At 42.5% G+C, this 17,108-nt stretch overlaps 1 protein-coding gene across 1 annotated transcript in view; it reads right to left on the bottom strand.

Annotated features, from left to right (window-relative positions):
* The window catches only part of EXOC2 (exocyst complex component 2), a 288,387-nt gene that overhangs the window by 218,647 nt on the left and 52,632 nt on the right, over positions 1–17,108 (bottom strand). Inside the window, exons 4-5 of the mRNA XM_075314813.1 lie at positions 15,691–15,804; positions 2,536–2,660 (exon numbers count right to left, since the gene is read on the bottom strand). Of these exons, the coding sequence (XP_075170928.1) occupies positions 2,536–2,660; positions 15,691–15,804 (239 nt within the window). The remainder of the gene's footprint in view (positions 1–2,535; positions 2,661–15,690; positions 15,805–17,108) is intronic.

Below are 17,108 nucleotides of genomic sequence, written 5' to 3' on the forward strand. Positions count from 1 at the left end.
GAACCAGGCCTTGGTTTTCTTGGCTGTGTGCTTTGGGTCGTTGTCTTGTTGGAAGATGAAATGACGACCCATCTTAAGATCCTTGATGGAGGAGCGGAGGTTCTTGGCCAAAATCTCCTGGTAGGCCGTGCTATCCATCTTCCCATGGATGCTGACCAGATGGCCAGGCCCCTTGGCTGAGAAACAGCCCCACAGCATGATGCTGCCACCACCATGCTTGACTGTAGGGATGGTATTCTTGGGGTCGTATGCAGTGCCATCCAGTCTCCAAACGTCACGTATGTGGTTGGCACCAAAGATCTCGATCTTGGTCTCATCAGACCAGAGAACCTTGAACCAGTCTGTCTCAGAGTCCTCCAAGTGATCATGAGCAAACTGTAGACGAGCCTTGACATGACGCTTTGAAAGTAAAGGTACCTTTACGGGCTCGTCTGGAACGGAGACCATTGCGGTGGAGTACGTTACTTATGGTATTGACTGAAACCAATGTCCCCACTGCCATGAGATCTTCCCGGAGCTCCTTCCTTGTTGTCCTTGGGTTAGCCTTGACTCTTCGGACAAGCCTGGCCTCGGCACGGGAGAAAACTTTCAAAGGCTATCCAGGCCGTGGAAGGCTAACAGTAGTTCCATAAGCCTTCCACTTCCGGATGATGCTCCCAACAGTGGAGACAGGTAGGCCCAACTCCTTGGAAAGGGTTTTGTACTCCTTGCCAGCCTTGTGACCCTCCACGATCTTGTCTCTGATGGCCTTGGAATGCTCCTTTGTCTTTCTATGTTGACCATGTATGAGTGCTGTTCACAAGTTTGGGGAGGGTCTTAATTAGTCAGAAAAGGCTGGAAACAAGATAATTAATCCAAACATGTGAAGCTCATTGTTCTTTGTGCCTGAAATACTTCTTAATACTTTAGGGGAACCAAACAGAATTCTTGTGGTTTGAGGGGTTGAATAATAAATGACCCTCTGAATAAACTTTTCTCAATTTAAAAAAAAAAAAATAAAAAAGAAATAACATTATTTTTTGCTGCAGTGCATTTCACACTTCCAGGCTGATCTGCAGTCCAAATGTCACAATGCCAAGTTAATTCCGAATGTGTAAACCTGCTAAATCTGCAGGGGGTTGAATACTACTTGTAGGCTTAAAGGAAAATATAACATCCACATACCGTGGGCTTCCAGTCCAATTAAGTGTCCATGGTGGATTCTCCACACTCTGGCTCCAGCCAGCGAACACAAGTCACTGTGGTTGCTTCCTGCAGCCTCCAGCCCTCTCCAGCCAGGCTGCAGTATTTTTCCCCAGTCATCACCGGGACTGATTTCCAGGAGTCTCTCTTCAGTCTTCACACAGACTGAGATCTCCAGCACACATCCTCCATGTGCAGCACTCTCAGGCTTCCCCCTGTTTCTAAAACTAACAGTCTCTTAAAACCCAACCGGATACACCCACAGGTGGAGGTATGTGATTCTCCAGCTCTGTCCATCACACTGGTCACAGTTTAAAGGGAACCTAACCCTTAATTACAACCCAAGTTCTGTGGAACTACAAGTCCCACAGTCACACCTTCAGTTCAATATCACAGGGGGATCCTTCTCCACTGCGACCATCCACAACATTGGTGGTCGCTACCTCACAATATATATATATATATATATATATATTATATATATTATATATATATATATATATATATATATATATATATATATATATATATATATATATATATATATTATATTATATTATATTATATTATATACTGTATATGCACATGTATATGCGTAGAATAAAAATCACTTTTGATTTTCAATGAATCTTTGATGTTTTCTTCCTGGATGGCAGCGTGGTGTTACCCCTTTCATTTCCATATGTGATCCTGTTTATGTGCTATAGGGACCATCCGTGTACAATAGTGATGACTCCATTTTACCCCCACTTGGGTAAGAAGACTATGTGCGCTTTTTGTCTTTGCAGTTCCCACGATAATATATATATTTTTTTTTTTTTATTTACTACACACACAAAATAAAAATTGTCTAATTATTAAGTTACACAGAAATGTGGACAATTTTAGAAGTATTAATATAGATGTATCTTCTGCGCTATAAATCTCAGACCCCTATTTATGAAGAAAAGAAAAACTAATAGAGTAATATTACCATTTTACTACAGTAAATTTTGTATTATTACTTACTGTCCATTTATGAAGGAGAGAAAATGTGACTCTCAACCTTTCAGAAATGAGCAAATAACTGGCTTTCCCACTCCACAGCCCTTCTTCAGGCTTCAAGGTCAAGCTTGTCCAAATGTATACATACTGTACATTAATAACAGCTGGAACTTGTAATAGTTTATCGGAGTCTCTTTCATGAAGATGTGCACCCATAAAGTGTACACTCTCGTTTGTCGACTTTACCCATCCATTCGTGCCCTTTATATATGGATACATATATCTTTAGCAGCTGTCATGGTGATAGGTTACAGAATACATATGAAAATAATAATGGAAATATTAAAAAGTAACATTTTAGATCTTTACCTGCTAATGCATCCTGAGCCTCGAAGAACGTGCTAAGTCCTCCTTTCACATAAGCAACGTTGCCCTCGTTTTTCTTGCTCGCTTGTTTTTTCAAGTTGTTGGCTGCTATTTTGAGCTGTTCAAAACTGGTTTCACACAAAAAAATAAATAAATAAACACCCACATCATTTAATTAAGATTTAAATCATATAACTGTATTATTCTGGAACTGGATGGCACATACAAATAAGATCTTTATCCTCTCAGTGAGTGTAGTGTAATTATATTTGGCTTGCGAGAAGATACCAAATGTCTAGCAGAGCTGGCCTATTGGTAGACAGCGCATGCACTGCTAATACTACAAATCCCGCTCTTCCGGTTCGGCATGCTCGTAATAATGCGCTCTCTAGCTATGAAGCACTCACTGATGACACTCACCTGAGCCGGCAGTTCTCTCCTCTTCTCCCTACATTAGCGCACACTGCCCCTGTGCTCTCCCATACATTTCAGTGCGCATAGCACCTAATACCCTCTACCTCCTCCACAAGCCGGGCATAGGTATGCTATTCATCCGGTGTTCTCATGCCATGATACAGTTTTAAATAACCACAAATGGAAATAAAATTACCTGAGAATGGTTTGTTGTCTAATCAAAAAAAAAAAAGGCCTAAAAGGAAACCCCACTAGAAACTTTTTAATACATATTAAAGTTTGTCCGCATCTTTGTCAAAGTTTTAATTTTGGCCTAAGGTGTATTTCAGTTTGACATTTCTGATTTAATAATCAGCAACCAAATCAGTAAACCTGCAGAACGATCAGTGGCCAGTAGTTTCTTTATAGTCTCTTCCATCTAGCTAGCTATGGACAGATTAATAGATGGCACCCACATGACTATTACAGCATCTCCTAAATTAGGCTTCTCATACAATATGCTGCCGAACATGGACTTAAATCTAAGAATTTGCACAACTACAAGTGAAAAGATAATCGCTGCTGCACATGAAAATAAGACCTACAAAAAAAATAAACCCTAGCATGATTTTACAGGATTTCCAGAGTATGCTTGAAATATAAGCCTTACTCCAAAAATAAGCCCTAGCTACAGTCCAGGTCACCATTGGGGGATTTCACAATTTCTTTGGCCCCCACCCTCTTAGAGACCCAAGCAGTTGTATTCAGAGTTTCAGATTGTTTAAGGACCTTTGAGGACTTCACAGTCATGTGACCAAAAGTCTCTTAATTTCAAAAGTCTAAAAGGCTGGTATGCAGGACTGGCATTAGAGGGAAGGGAGGGCAAACTGAGCAATGTCACAGGGCTCCCATTCTCCTAGGGGTCCCAGTGTTTAAATCCTGATAACAGGACTTTTGTGACATCACATCATGTGACTAGGTTGTCACCCATAGGTCTCCTAATTGCAGGAATCTAAGGCTGAAAAGGAGACTGGATGGATGGATGGATGGATAGATAAATATTCCTAACCCTGTGTGTAATGCATGTGTATGTGTGAGTTATGCTGCTGTTCCAAAATGTGATGTTACTATATTTGAATAAATGTTGATTTTTTTTTTTTAATTCAAGAATAAATGTGGATTGTTGTTCATGGGAGAAAGAAAAAAAAAAAGAAGAAGAAGGACATCCCCTAAAAATAAGCCCTAACTCATCTTTCGGAGCAAAAAAATATTAGCCCTGTCTTATTTTCGGAGAAACACAGTACTTGTGGTACAACCAGAACATGGTTATATTGAGAGTGCTCTCCTCCTTTGCCTAAAAGGAATCCATCATCAAGTTTTTGCTACTCCATCTGAGAGCAGTATGATTTTGTGTTAAAGACCCCGATTCTAGTAATCTATCACATACTTGACTGCTTCTTCTGAATGCTGAGCTTGGTATAATCCCGCTCACACCACTCACTGATTGACAGATTTTTATGTACACTGTGCAGAATGCTGCTAATCAGTGGTAGAGGCTGGGTTATACAGACCTCATGCATTCAAAGGACTACATGGCAGCAGGTTTGCAAGTCATCTAGTGATAATATCCTGATGATAAAACTGTGATTTTAGCAAAACTACAGAAAGCAGCCCAGCAAGTAGCACATCACTAGAAACGGGGTCTCTATCTCTGCATCATGCCACGCTCAGATTAGGTGGGAAAAACATGTTGACAATCCCTTAGGCTATGTGCCCACGCTGCGGATTTTGCCGCGGATTTGCCGCGGATTTTCCGAAAATCTGCAGCAGCGGCACTTCCAAGCCATTTCAATGGCATTTTGGAAATGCTGTGTCCATGCTGCGGATTTTTCCGCGGCGGATTTGCCGCGGATTTTGATCCGGAAAAATCTGCAGCATGTCAATTATTGTTGCGGATTTTGGTGCGGATTTTGGGTATAGAATGGGGAAAAAAAAAAAAATCCGCATCAAAATCCGCGGCAAATTCGCGGTAAATCCGCGGCAAAAATAAGGTGCGGATTTGCCGCGAAAGTCGCGGATTTTCATGCAGAAAAATCCGCAGGTACATTCTACCGTGGACACAGACTTAAAGCCTGCTTTTGGACTAAAAAGCAGAGGGAATTACCTGTATAGGAGCAGTGAGCTCCAGCACTAAGAGACTGGACTTTATTAAAGGAACTGTGACGACTTGCATTTGAGGGACCAGGAATAAAAAAAATTGCTCCAGCACACGAAACTACCTTAATAGGTCCATTTTGCTAATTATGGAAATGTGACCAGTCTCACTGTAATGAGGCATTTTGGAAATATATTCTATCTAGTTTGGAGACGTGAGCAGAGTACTAAATGGCTGCTATGCACTTCATCATAAATAGTGGATAGTTGATACAAGCAGATTACGCAGTTTGGAATGTCAAGGACTAGATGGAAGGGCTTGTTAGAAGTATGTACAAATATTAACACAAATACAGACACTAAAGACAATGTCAAGACTTTCGGGACCTAGAAAAGTGAAAAGAGTGGTTTCCGTAGTCTGCACCGTCTGCTAAACCAGGAAAGTAGCTTTCCAGGTCTCAAACAAGACATTTCCTTCAAGGAAAAAACATAGGCAAGCAAAGCAAAACAGAAGTGCCCAGAATACATTCAACATCATGTTTTCATAGGTTAAATACCGGCCACGAGAGTGAAAAGGTGGCGTAACACACAGATGTTAGAGTAAAACACAACTGCTGCTTCAAAATATGGGGGGTTTCTATTTATAACATTTACAATGGGTCCGTCGATATATTTAGGAATTCTGATTTTTTTTCTTTTATTATTTTTGTTATGTAATTCTACATCTGTTACCTTCTTTTGAATGGTAGTGTTTTTATTATGTTACTAGTAAGACATGGCCAAATGTTAAAGGGGCTGTCCGGTCTCAAGCTCAAGTCTGCAATTGATCTGTGTGACTGCAGACTTGTGAATCCCCACGTCGCGCATGCTGCACACTGTGAGGATTCTCAGATGCCGGGACCAAGAGCGGCGGGAGCAGTGTGACCACAAGTACAGCAAGGCAAGTTGGAAAAATATGCAAATCATACTGGCGGTCACATGACTGCTCGCTCTCAGTGCCATCACCAGAGAATCCTCACAGCGAGCAGCGTGCACAATGTGAGGATTCACAAGTCTGTATTCACATAGCTTAAAGGAATTCTGTCAGCAGGATTTTACTACCTCATCTGTGAGCAAAATGATGTAGGTGTAGAGGCTCTGAGTTCAATGATGTATAACTTAGATTAGTGGCTGCCATTGTTCAGACATTGAAAATTTAAAATTTTGTATGTAGCAGTGCTGGGAGAGCTGCCTCTGCCCACACCAGGCTTTCAGTGTACATTTTGATATAGAAGGGTTAAATGGTTTCTCTATTTCTTTATTAAAGATATTTTATTTCATTAGTAAGTAGTTCATAGTCAGAGCCTTCGGAATAAGAGACAAGATCAAGGATTATTATTGTTTCTAAATGTTCTTCTTATCTTCTTCTTATCTCATATGCATGACTCTACATTTCTGTTTTGCTGAAACTTAAAGGTCATATGAGCAACTTGTAAATTTCCAGCTAGAAGCTTTATTTGCAATATCACATTGATCTGTAAACGGTATAAATAAACTGTACGTTAAATAAACAGAAGAATTGATCATGCTCACATGAATGATGCAGGTCTTTTTCTCCGAGCGCTCGCTCTTGATTAGGTCTGAAGAGGCCTAATTGAGAAGACCTCACTGGTGATCCCATAAGCTGACTTGTGACAAAACAGAACAGCTACAACAGTTTTGGCGCCCAACTTGGGGCCGTGGCCAACCAGCCTATTCGGAAGAAGTTTTGGGGACTCTTGAGACAGTGAAATTTCAGCTGCAGCAAGGTGAGAAGCTTTATTCTTACACTTCATTTCACTCTCTCTGATTTCCCGAATATTCTGGGTAAGGCTGTACACACGGTTCAAGAACTCTGGCATCACCAGTGAGTATTGTTTTTTTTCATGCATGTCTGAATGAGAGTTGAAATATAGAGTAATAAGATAATCTGTTGTCCGTCCATTAACTGATTGCATAGATTGCATAGTACGGAATTTGGGACAGTCTCTGTATAATTGCATTTGCTGTGTGTTGCTGTGTTTTGTGTTTTGCTTTGGCCGTCTTTGCATCTTTGATGGGCAATACACTGGTCTAGGGATATGTGTTCATAAGTGGTTTCATATTAATGCCTAGATAAAGTAGGCAGGCAATAGGTTGTTGTATATTGATGAGAAGTTTCTGAATAACAAAGTGACAAGTAATTGAGATAAGAGACTTGGTGAAATAATATGTATGTATAAGTCTAATGGTTATAGGTCATACTGTGGACTGTGAAAAGATGTTCCGGTTATGAAATGTCACAGGGCATAGCCATATAGAGTATTTGAGTGGATACCTGACATATGTATTTTTTTCCCATCAGTGTCAAGAGCGGTTTAGATAATTTTATTTGCATGTGAGGTTAACTGATCCTTGGAAGGTGTATTGTTACATATGTTTCTGGAATCAATGAATGAGTAGGACAAGTGGTCCTGGGATCTGTCCTTATAGTGAGATATTGTGTGTTTCTTCCCCTCCAAATGGGGATGAAGGTTTTATAGCAAAGTAGAATATTAGTGCTGTGAAGGTATATAAGTAGTCTCAATTTTCTGCAGGGATTGTGTATTATACCAGTGGGTATTAGGATTGTGTTTTGGAAAGCTGAATCTGAACAAGATAACACTCTTGCTAAACAAACTGTGTGCTACTGACATTCTTTTGGGAGGGGTCAAGTGAACAGCTGCGCGATTTTCTGCCCTTTGTGAGAAGTCAGCTCGGTTAATTGTATTGGTTTAACTCTAGTTTACGTTCGTTGCTGGAATACTCTGTAAAGGACCAGCATGAAGTACCCAACTGCACATCAGATTTGAAGAAGTGGGTTAGAGAGCCGTGTGGCCTTCCCACTTACATGGAGGTGGTCTAGCAGGTGAGAGGACTATCACACCTGGTCCTTCCTGCTTTAGTCATCTGGTCTATTGGGTGAGAGAGGTTTTTTAACCCTTCCCAATACGCCCTACAAGTGTAGCAGGTGAGAGGGAATGCTGATTGAGCCTTCTTGCTACCACTTGAGAGCCCATTCTGACTTGCCAGGAGACGTGTGGCCTGTTAACAAGGTTCAGGGACACTGAGAGGGCATTTGCAGAAAGGTGGGCTGTGTGGGAATAAGTTGAAGCCATGGGCAACTTGTTCAGTGTGCAGTGTGGGGCTCCAGCAGGATCCAAAACAGCCAAACAGATAGTGCAAGAAAGGAAAGTCAAGGAAGCAGTGAAAAATGTCAGACCAATACTCAGAAAGGCAGACATGCCAGAGTGTGGGTGTTTGGATGTTGAGAAATGGCACAGATTCAGGGAAGAGGTGCAGCATTGTGGATGTAAAGAAATAACAGTGGGATGTATTATTATATTATTGTTATGTAAAGTGTATTATAAATGTTTTAATGCACCAAGAGCAAAAACTGTGACTGCTACCGCCCCCCCTTCACATGATCAGAAACCCAGACCAGATGAATGGACTTGTAAACATTGTAGTCAGAAAAACCCAGACTGGAGAGGTACTTGTGCTACGTGTAATGTTACTCGCCCTAAGCAGATTGCACTAACTCCTGTTCGAACCAGATCACATGTGATGACAGAGGACGCTGACACTGAGACAGAGGTAGTGAAGGAATTGAGTTTTGGGGAGGAAGCTGGACATTACTCTGACGGTGAGGAAAGAAAACAGTTATCTGACCCTGAAGACCAACCTTTCCCTCTTTCCCTGACTGACGTAATACAGCAGGAAGGGGAGAGTATAGAGACGTACTTTTGGAGGTTACAGCTGAAGTGGGCAGACGTGGGGTACAAAGTCAGAACCTCCCTTAATGACAAAATACTGATGAGTATATTCATTAACGGTATGAATAAGGTTTTACGAAAAGCAGTACAGACAGCCAGACCTGAGTGGAGAAACATGGACCCAACAGACCTTCTGCAAGTAGCTAAGGGGGTTGAACTGACAAAATGCAAGCGACCAGTTATGTATGCTAGAGCACAAGGAAAACAGTGGAAGCAAAAAGGGAGGGCACCAGGTGACCGAGCGACCGTACAGTGCTGGAATTGTGGACAGAATGGACATTACGCCAGACAGTGCAAAAACTCCAAATAGGAGAGGGAGCAGACTGACTCTCCTCCTTCCTTCCCTCCTCCTTTGCCTCTGGCCTAGGAAACTGGTGACCATGAAGGGACTGGAGGGATTGGTGTTTGAAATTCCCTTGATAAAACAGTATCCCTTAAGCCCAGCCAAATCAATGGCCCTGACCAGAGAATATGTGCAAGCAGGGACTCTAGTACAAAGGTCCTCCTCCTGTAACACTCCCTTGTATCCAATCAAGAAAAAAAGGGCCCAAAGGTTCCCCTGACACGTGCAGAATGGTGCATGATTTGAGAGCTGTCAATGCTGTCACTGAGAGTGTAACACCAATTGTTCCAAACCCACATACCTTACTGTCACAAATCCCAGGGACCTCCAAATGTTTTACAGTAATTGATTTGGCAAATGCATTTTTCTCTGTGCCTCTACACCCTGACTGTCAGTATCTTTTTGCCTTCACACATGAGGGGAAACAGTACATGTGGACAGTCCTCCCGCAAGGAGGAATGAATTCACCTACCATTTATTCTACAGCTATGGCAGGAATTCTGGAGCAACCGCCTCATCCACAGGTTACGCTATTGCAGTACGTGGATGACCTTTTGCTCTGCTGTCCAGACCAGACGTCCTGCAAGGAAGCCACAATTTCTTTGCTGTGTTTTCTGGCAGAGAATGGTTGCAAAGTTTCACGTGAAAAATTACAGTACTGTAAGCAAAAGGTAACATTTTTGGGTCACTGTATCTCTGAAGGTACGAGACACCTGACTGAGGAGAGAAAACAAGCAGTCCAAAGTCTCTCCTTACCCAGGTCCCACCGGCAACTGCGCACCTTTTTGGGCTTAGTGTCATACTGCAGGCCTTGGATAAGGTCTGCCTCGCAAATGATGCAACCCCTCTATGATTGTCTGTCATCTGACCCCTTTGACCTCACTCAGGAAGCTATTGACTCCTTTCATTCCCTTAAACTACTCATTGTATCTGCCCCGGCCCTGGGTATTCCAAATTACGATCAACCATTTTTCTTGTTTTGCACAGAACAGGGAGGGCATGCGACAGCCGTCCTCACACAGCAACATGGTGACAACAGAGACCAATAGCTTACTACTCAGCGCGATTGGACCCAGTTGTCAGAGGGTCACCCACGTGTGTCCATGCTGTAGCGGCTGCTGCAGTACTGCTAGGGAAAGCTTGCGAGATCACATTGACATTTCCCTTAACAATTTACTCCCCGCATGACATCCATGCTATACTTGTGCAAGTCCAACCAAAACACCTGTCTATGGCCAGACAGCTCAGACTTGAATGTGCCCTTCTGATTCCTGAGTATGTCACCCTCAAGAGGTGTAATGTTCTGAATCCAGCCACCCTTTTGCCAGTAGATTCAGAAAAGGGGGAATTGGTGACAATGGTAGCAAGTGAGGATGAATACTTTGACATGACGCACGAGCATGACTGCATAGAGCTGATGAGTCAGGAGACAGCAGGTTTTCCACATGTCTATGATACACCTATTACTAATGCAGATTTTGAGTTTTTTGTAGATGGCTCCAGATACCACCTGGATGGGAGATTCTACACTGGATATGCAGTAGTATCCTCACATGAGGTAATCCGAGCTGAACCACTCCCGCCGCACATGTCCGCGCAGGAGGCGGAGCTAACAGCGCTCATTGAGGCGTGTAGAGCGGGGTCAGGTAGGAAAATTAATGTTTATTCAGACTCAAAGTATGGATTTGGGATCTGTCATGATTTTGGCCCTATCTGGAGAAGTAGAGCTTTTCTTACGTCAGCTGGTAAGCCTATTAAAAATGCAGAATTGGTAAAACGGTTAATGGAGGCACTAATGTTACCAGTCCAGGTTGGCATCATTAAGGTGAAAGCACACACAAAAGGTGACTCACTGGAGGTAGCGGGCAATAGAAGGGCGGATGCGGCTGCGAAAGCAGCGGCAAAGAGGCCTAGGGATCAGAGGATAGTGGCAGGGAGCCAGCAAGTCCCAGCCACAGTGAGTCTGGATGTCCTGAAATCCCTCCAGCATCAGGCTGCCCAAACAGAGAAGGAACACTGGGGAAAATGGGAGCTGGGCTGAACTCGAATGGAGTAGGGGAAAGTAAGGATAGGTTGTGTTTACCAAGGTCCCTGTTCCCTATGATGGCACAAGCAACACATGGCCCCACTCACGCCTCAAAAAGTCACATGTGTAACCAGGTGAATGCCTTCTGGATCGCTCCTGGCTTCAGTTACGTAGCCTCCAAACATGTACAATCCTGCATTATCTGCGCACAACACAACCCAGGTAAAACAGTAAAAGTCCCTAAGAAAGCAACACCCAGACCGCTCTACCGTGTCAACGACTGCAAATAGACTACATACAACTACCCAAGGTAGGAGTGTATGAATACGTCCTGGTATGTGTAGATCTCTTCTCAGGATGGGTTGAGGCCTATCCAGTAAAATGTGCAAATGCTAAAACAACTGCAGAAAAACTGATGAAGGAACTAGTCTGCCGGTATGGCATCCCAGAAGCCATAGAAAGTGACAGGGGTACGCACTTCACTGGAGAAATAATGAGGGACATTATGCAGGCCCTGGGAATAGAGCAGGCATTGCATACCCCTTATCATCCACAGAGCAGTGGAAAAGTAGAGAGATTAAACGGGACACTTAGACTAAAAATTCAAAAGGCCATGGCAGAGACAGGAAAGAATTGGGTAGAGTGCTTATCCCTGGCACTCTTTTCAGTCAGACACACTCCAAATAGAAAGACAGGCTTGTCTCCTTTTGAAGTCCTTTTTGGTAGTGCCCCAAAAACAGGTCTCTACTTTCCACAAGTGTTACAGATGCAACACGGCACTATGACAGCCTACGTCCAGGCCTTACAGGAAAGACTTAATGTGGTGCATAAACATGTCTTTTCATCCATTCCAGATCCCAATGCAAGTGCAGATGTGCATCAGCTGAATCCAGGTGATTGGGTGGTCGTGCGCAGACACGTGAGAAGGAGCCTAGATCCACGCTCTGATGGCCCATTCCAAGTCCAGCTGACCACATCCACCTCAGTGAAACTTGAGGGAAAACCCACCTGGATCCACGCCAGTCACTGTAAAAAGGTCACTCCACCGGCAGAATGACAGTCTTGCTAATTATCCTGCTAGGTGTAGCAGGGTTGCTGCGCCAAACAAAGACACTGAGCGAACTTTTAACTACGGACTGGGATAATAAACTCATTCGCCACCATATTTCTCTTACTGAGGACATGGAAGGAGAAAAGCCAAAAGACTGTTGGATCTGCACACACAGTTTTATTTTCTTCAAAGACTAAGCCTTATTTAGCCTTACCTCTGGAACCACAGGAGGTGTTGATATCAGACTGTATGTACAATGAAACCTGGACTCTATCGATATTCTGGTGAAAAGATGTATTTGCCACCTTGACTATAGCTGGAAAGGTCACTAATCCCTGGTTCCAGCTAAATATCACACAGCCTAGGCGACAGTCGTGGTGGATGGAATACAATCCGGACATTGAGGGTGTAGTTACCAAAGTAAAGACTAAGATCCCTCATTCAGGCCCCATTACCTACGATGGATTATGGTTCAGTCTTCAATATAATGATGTTGCTATCTGTGGAAAGGACAATGATTGTTTCCGTGTGTTTGTGTCTATGTGTGTATCTACATACATAGTCACCAGTTTTTGTCTGTTCTCCTATTATACGTATATATGTATATATATGGATGATTCCAGCAAAGACTCCTGGTGGGGAAATACATTTTCTTTTATATTTTTTTTTTTTTGGACATTTTTCTTGGACATTTTCTTTTATGAATCCAGCTAATTGGTTTAAGGGCATAGCAGGTTGGATTTCTGGCATTATACAATCCTGTATGCAAATATTGTTATTCTGTCTATTGCTTTATATAGCTGTAAAAGCATGGATATATGCGTTAGCTAAACTATTGAATAATGTATGTTCTAAGAGTTTCAGTATTGAACCCTCTGTAGTTTACTACGGACCCCAAATGGCCTCTGCTGACCGGGAGTAGGTGTCCACACTGAGGGTGGATGGGTGAAGTCTTAGGAAGACCCCTCATGGGTACTAGGCCCATGAGCCAGCAGCTCCTGTTTGGACGCCTACTGACCCTGTAGTGAAGGTTATACCATTTACAAAAGGGGGAAATTGATATAGAAGGGTTAAATGGTTTCTCTATTTCTTTATTAAAGATATTTTATTTCATTAGTAAGTAGTTCATAGTCAGAGCCTTCGGAATAAGAGACAAGATCAAGGATTATTATTGTTTCTAAATGTTCTTCTTATCTTCTTCTTATCTCATATGCATGACTCTACATTTCTGTTTTGCTGAAACTTAAAGGTCATATGAGCAACTTGTAAATTTCCAGCTAGAAGCTTTATTTGCAATATCACATTGATCTGTAAATGGTATAAATAAACTGTACGTTAAATAAACAGAAGAATTGATCATGCTCACATGAATGATGCAGGTCTTTTTCTCCGAGCGCTCGCTCTTGATTAGGTCTGAAGAGGCCTAATTGAGAAGACCTCACTGGTGATCCCATAAGCTGACTTGTGACAAAACAGAACAGCTACAACAATTTCCATAGACAAGCTGTTAATCACAGAGGTGGGCAGAGTCAGACTAAGGCTACGTTCGCACACTGCGTCTTTTTGACGCTGCGTTTTTGTGCGTTTTTGGCCGCTAAAACGCACAAAAACGCACCTGCGTCGAAAAAACGCATCAAAAAATGCATGCGTTTTTGCCGCGATTTGGTGCGTTTTTGGCTGCGTTTTGCTGCGTTTTTGATCTCTGCGTTTTGCTGCGTTTTTCCAATGCATTGCATGGGGGGAAAACGCAGAAAAACGCAGGAAAGAACTGACATGTCCATTTTTTTTTTTTAACTCAAAAATGCAGGTAAAAAAAACAGATGTGTGCGGACAGCAAAAATGAAAACTCATAGACTTTGCTGGGGAAGCAAAGTCCTGCAGTTTTGAGGCCAAAAACGCACCCGAAAAACGCGCAAAAACGCCGCGAAAAACGCACTGTGTGCACATAGCCTAGAGCTCATGCAATTCTGAGACCCACTAATGATAAAGATAAGAGGCTTAAACTAACATTGCAGGTAAACAAAAGCAGACCATGAGATAAGACATGCAAGGCTGACATTTCTGTTTTAACTCTTGCAGCAAGCGGTCTTCAGATTACATTGCAGAAACCTGCTGAGAGTCCATTTAAGACCGGACAGCTCCTATAAAATAACCACGTCATTTGATATAAAAGTGCAAAATAACAGGAAGGTGGCTCACAGGTTTAAAAAACAAAACAAAAACAAACAATCAGGTCACAGTATAAATGAAAACTTCTGCAGCTTGATAAACTAACTTAGTGGAAAGTTAGTACATTTTGAGCCAGAATTTGGGCACATCACATATTGGGGCCCATTCATCAAAGCTTTCAAACCACCAAAATAGTGTCGTAAATGCTTTGAAATATCGCAAATTTCTTTTACACAATTGCAGAAAAAAAATCTGCGACTTTTGGTGTTTCTATGCCACTTTAGAACAGATCTGTTAAAGTGGGCAGAGCTGGGGCACAGCCAGGGAGGGCCACAGTGTCGTCACGCCCACCCACTGATTAATGAAAAGCCGCAGCATTTAATTTTTTTACTCCAGTTCCTGACTGGTGTGGCATTTCTGGGGCGGCATACGCCTCCCAGATGCAGCGCTAAATTCATTAAGTGGTGTGTGCCAATTCTATTTATATGTGCAACATAACAAGCAGAGCAGGTATACCTGCTCCCCAAGACTTTGTCACTGTTCACGGTTGCAATGCTTTGGATGCAGCGGTGACATCACATCGACAGGGCACATCACTGCTATAGCCAATCACTGAGCTCAGAGGCCCCTTCAGTCTACGTCAGCAGAGGCAATGAGCACAGTGATTGGATTCAGCAGTGATTTGACCTGTCAATGTGATGTCACTGTAGTTAAAACAATGAGGACAAAGCAGTGGCAGAGTGCAGGCGAAGGACCCGGGACAGGTGAGTATCTGTTCTGTTATGTTAATTTGGGGTCCACTTTCTTAACCCCTATAAACCTGCAATCATTTTATTGAAATATACACTGCACTTTTGCTACAATGAAGTTGCCACTTGACCTGCCATTGTTGCGGAAAAAACACCCCCTATACCTTCCATGGCAAACCTCAATTGGGTTGCAGGTGGCCAGAAAGGGCTTACAGATGTAGGCCACGTTCTCTCTAAAATCATGTACGCGCCATGATCAGTGCAGACTGCACGTCTAATGGATGAAACAGCTGGGATCAGCATCTACCGGCTGTCAGAAGAATATTAGAAGAGCGGGGTCCGTGCCAATCCAGTGCTGGACTAGTAAGACATAATACATTGTTGCAGGGAAGGGTGAGTGCAAATATCACACACAAATTTATCCATTTAGCACAAACACACAAGACCAATCAATCAGTTACCTTGCAGAAGAGTGATTTTCTATCAGATACCATGTAGCAGAAAACTTCTCACTATTGAAGTCTCCACTCTTTCCAGGAAACAACGTCTCAATGTCCGAGTATGGAACCTTTCCCCTGCAAAAGTACAAGCATGAAGATTAAAAGTGCACAAAGGACTGTGCTAACACTTAGGCCATAAACAGACATGTATACAAAATACTTTCAAATTCTCGGAAAAATAAAGGGGTAACCTCGATTTTCAAAAGAAAACCCAGGTTGCCTGGCTTTCTTCTATAGCGGGGTGAAGCTGAAGCCTTGACATTCCGATTGAACCAAAAGCCTGATTGGCTGCAGCGGTTTTCTGATGCACCTGATTGGAGAAGGAAGCAAGGAGCCCAGGAGGGAGTAGCGAAAATGAAATGAAGGAGCATCATCAGTCCAGTAGGGAATATTTTGGGTTTTCTGCGGCACCCTGGAGCCATTGATAGTTTTAAAAAGTACTGAGAAGCCCCTTTTAGGGTTTACTCCAAGAATAGTTTTAAATTCCTCAAAGCTTTGGCCCAGATGAAGTAAAATTCTGGTAGTTTTTCCCTAAACTCTATAGGTTCAGCAGCACTGAAGCCTTGATATCATCTCAGCGTCAGGCACCAGTCACTGTACATCATAGTGAATGCCAACTGACAAACTGATAGATTGTAGTCTTTTGCTAAAGTGAAAAATCTCTATACTGTTTAAATCGAGACTAGTCCGGTCCTATCGAACACCCAGACAGACAGTGGATTTCAACAGGAACAGTGCAATGCTTAATTTGACCACTTAGCAGCACTGTAAAGAAATTGAACACTTTCCATCAATTTCTCACTCTGATCACAACAGAGGGACACTATGTTATTGGCTAATAATGAAGAAGAAAAAAAAAAAAAGATTGATGGTGGACAACCCTTTTAGCCACCTATTGGATATAGCAATCCTAAAAGTCAAGATAGACATTCCATTTGTAGACATGTATAGGGGTGTTTGCCTCTCATAAGTGCTACCCTGTCATAGGACTCTCACACAGCTGAATCAGAGCTCCTGCTTTGCACTGATGAGGGGCACACACCCTAAAACACCTCTACGAATGGAGTTTCTGGTTTGAATTCTTACGATTGCTACCTCCACTAGATGGCGCTAGAGTTCCACTCCTTCTCTGAAGAGGCCATTTCCAGCTTTACTAAGCACCTTAAAAGGCAAACATGTCTAATTATACAATGATGTAAAAGTGGGAGAGAGCCAATTGCATTACTCAGCGGATTTGTAAATCGGACCTGGAGTGGCTGAATAATGCACAATCGAAAAGTCAATGTGATAAAATGGTATGAAAAAAAAAAAGCAGTTAATTCATTCTAAGAGCACATCTGAATAATTCCAATATGAGAGATTACATGCACATTATATAA

The sequence above is a fragment of the Anomaloglossus baeobatrachus genome, chromosome 6, assembly GCF_048569485.1.
Source record: "Anomaloglossus baeobatrachus isolate aAnoBae1 chromosome 6, aAnoBae1.hap1, whole genome shotgun sequence".
Taxonomy (NCBI): Eukaryota; Metazoa; Chordata; class Amphibia; order Anura; family Aromobatidae; genus Anomaloglossus; species Anomaloglossus baeobatrachus.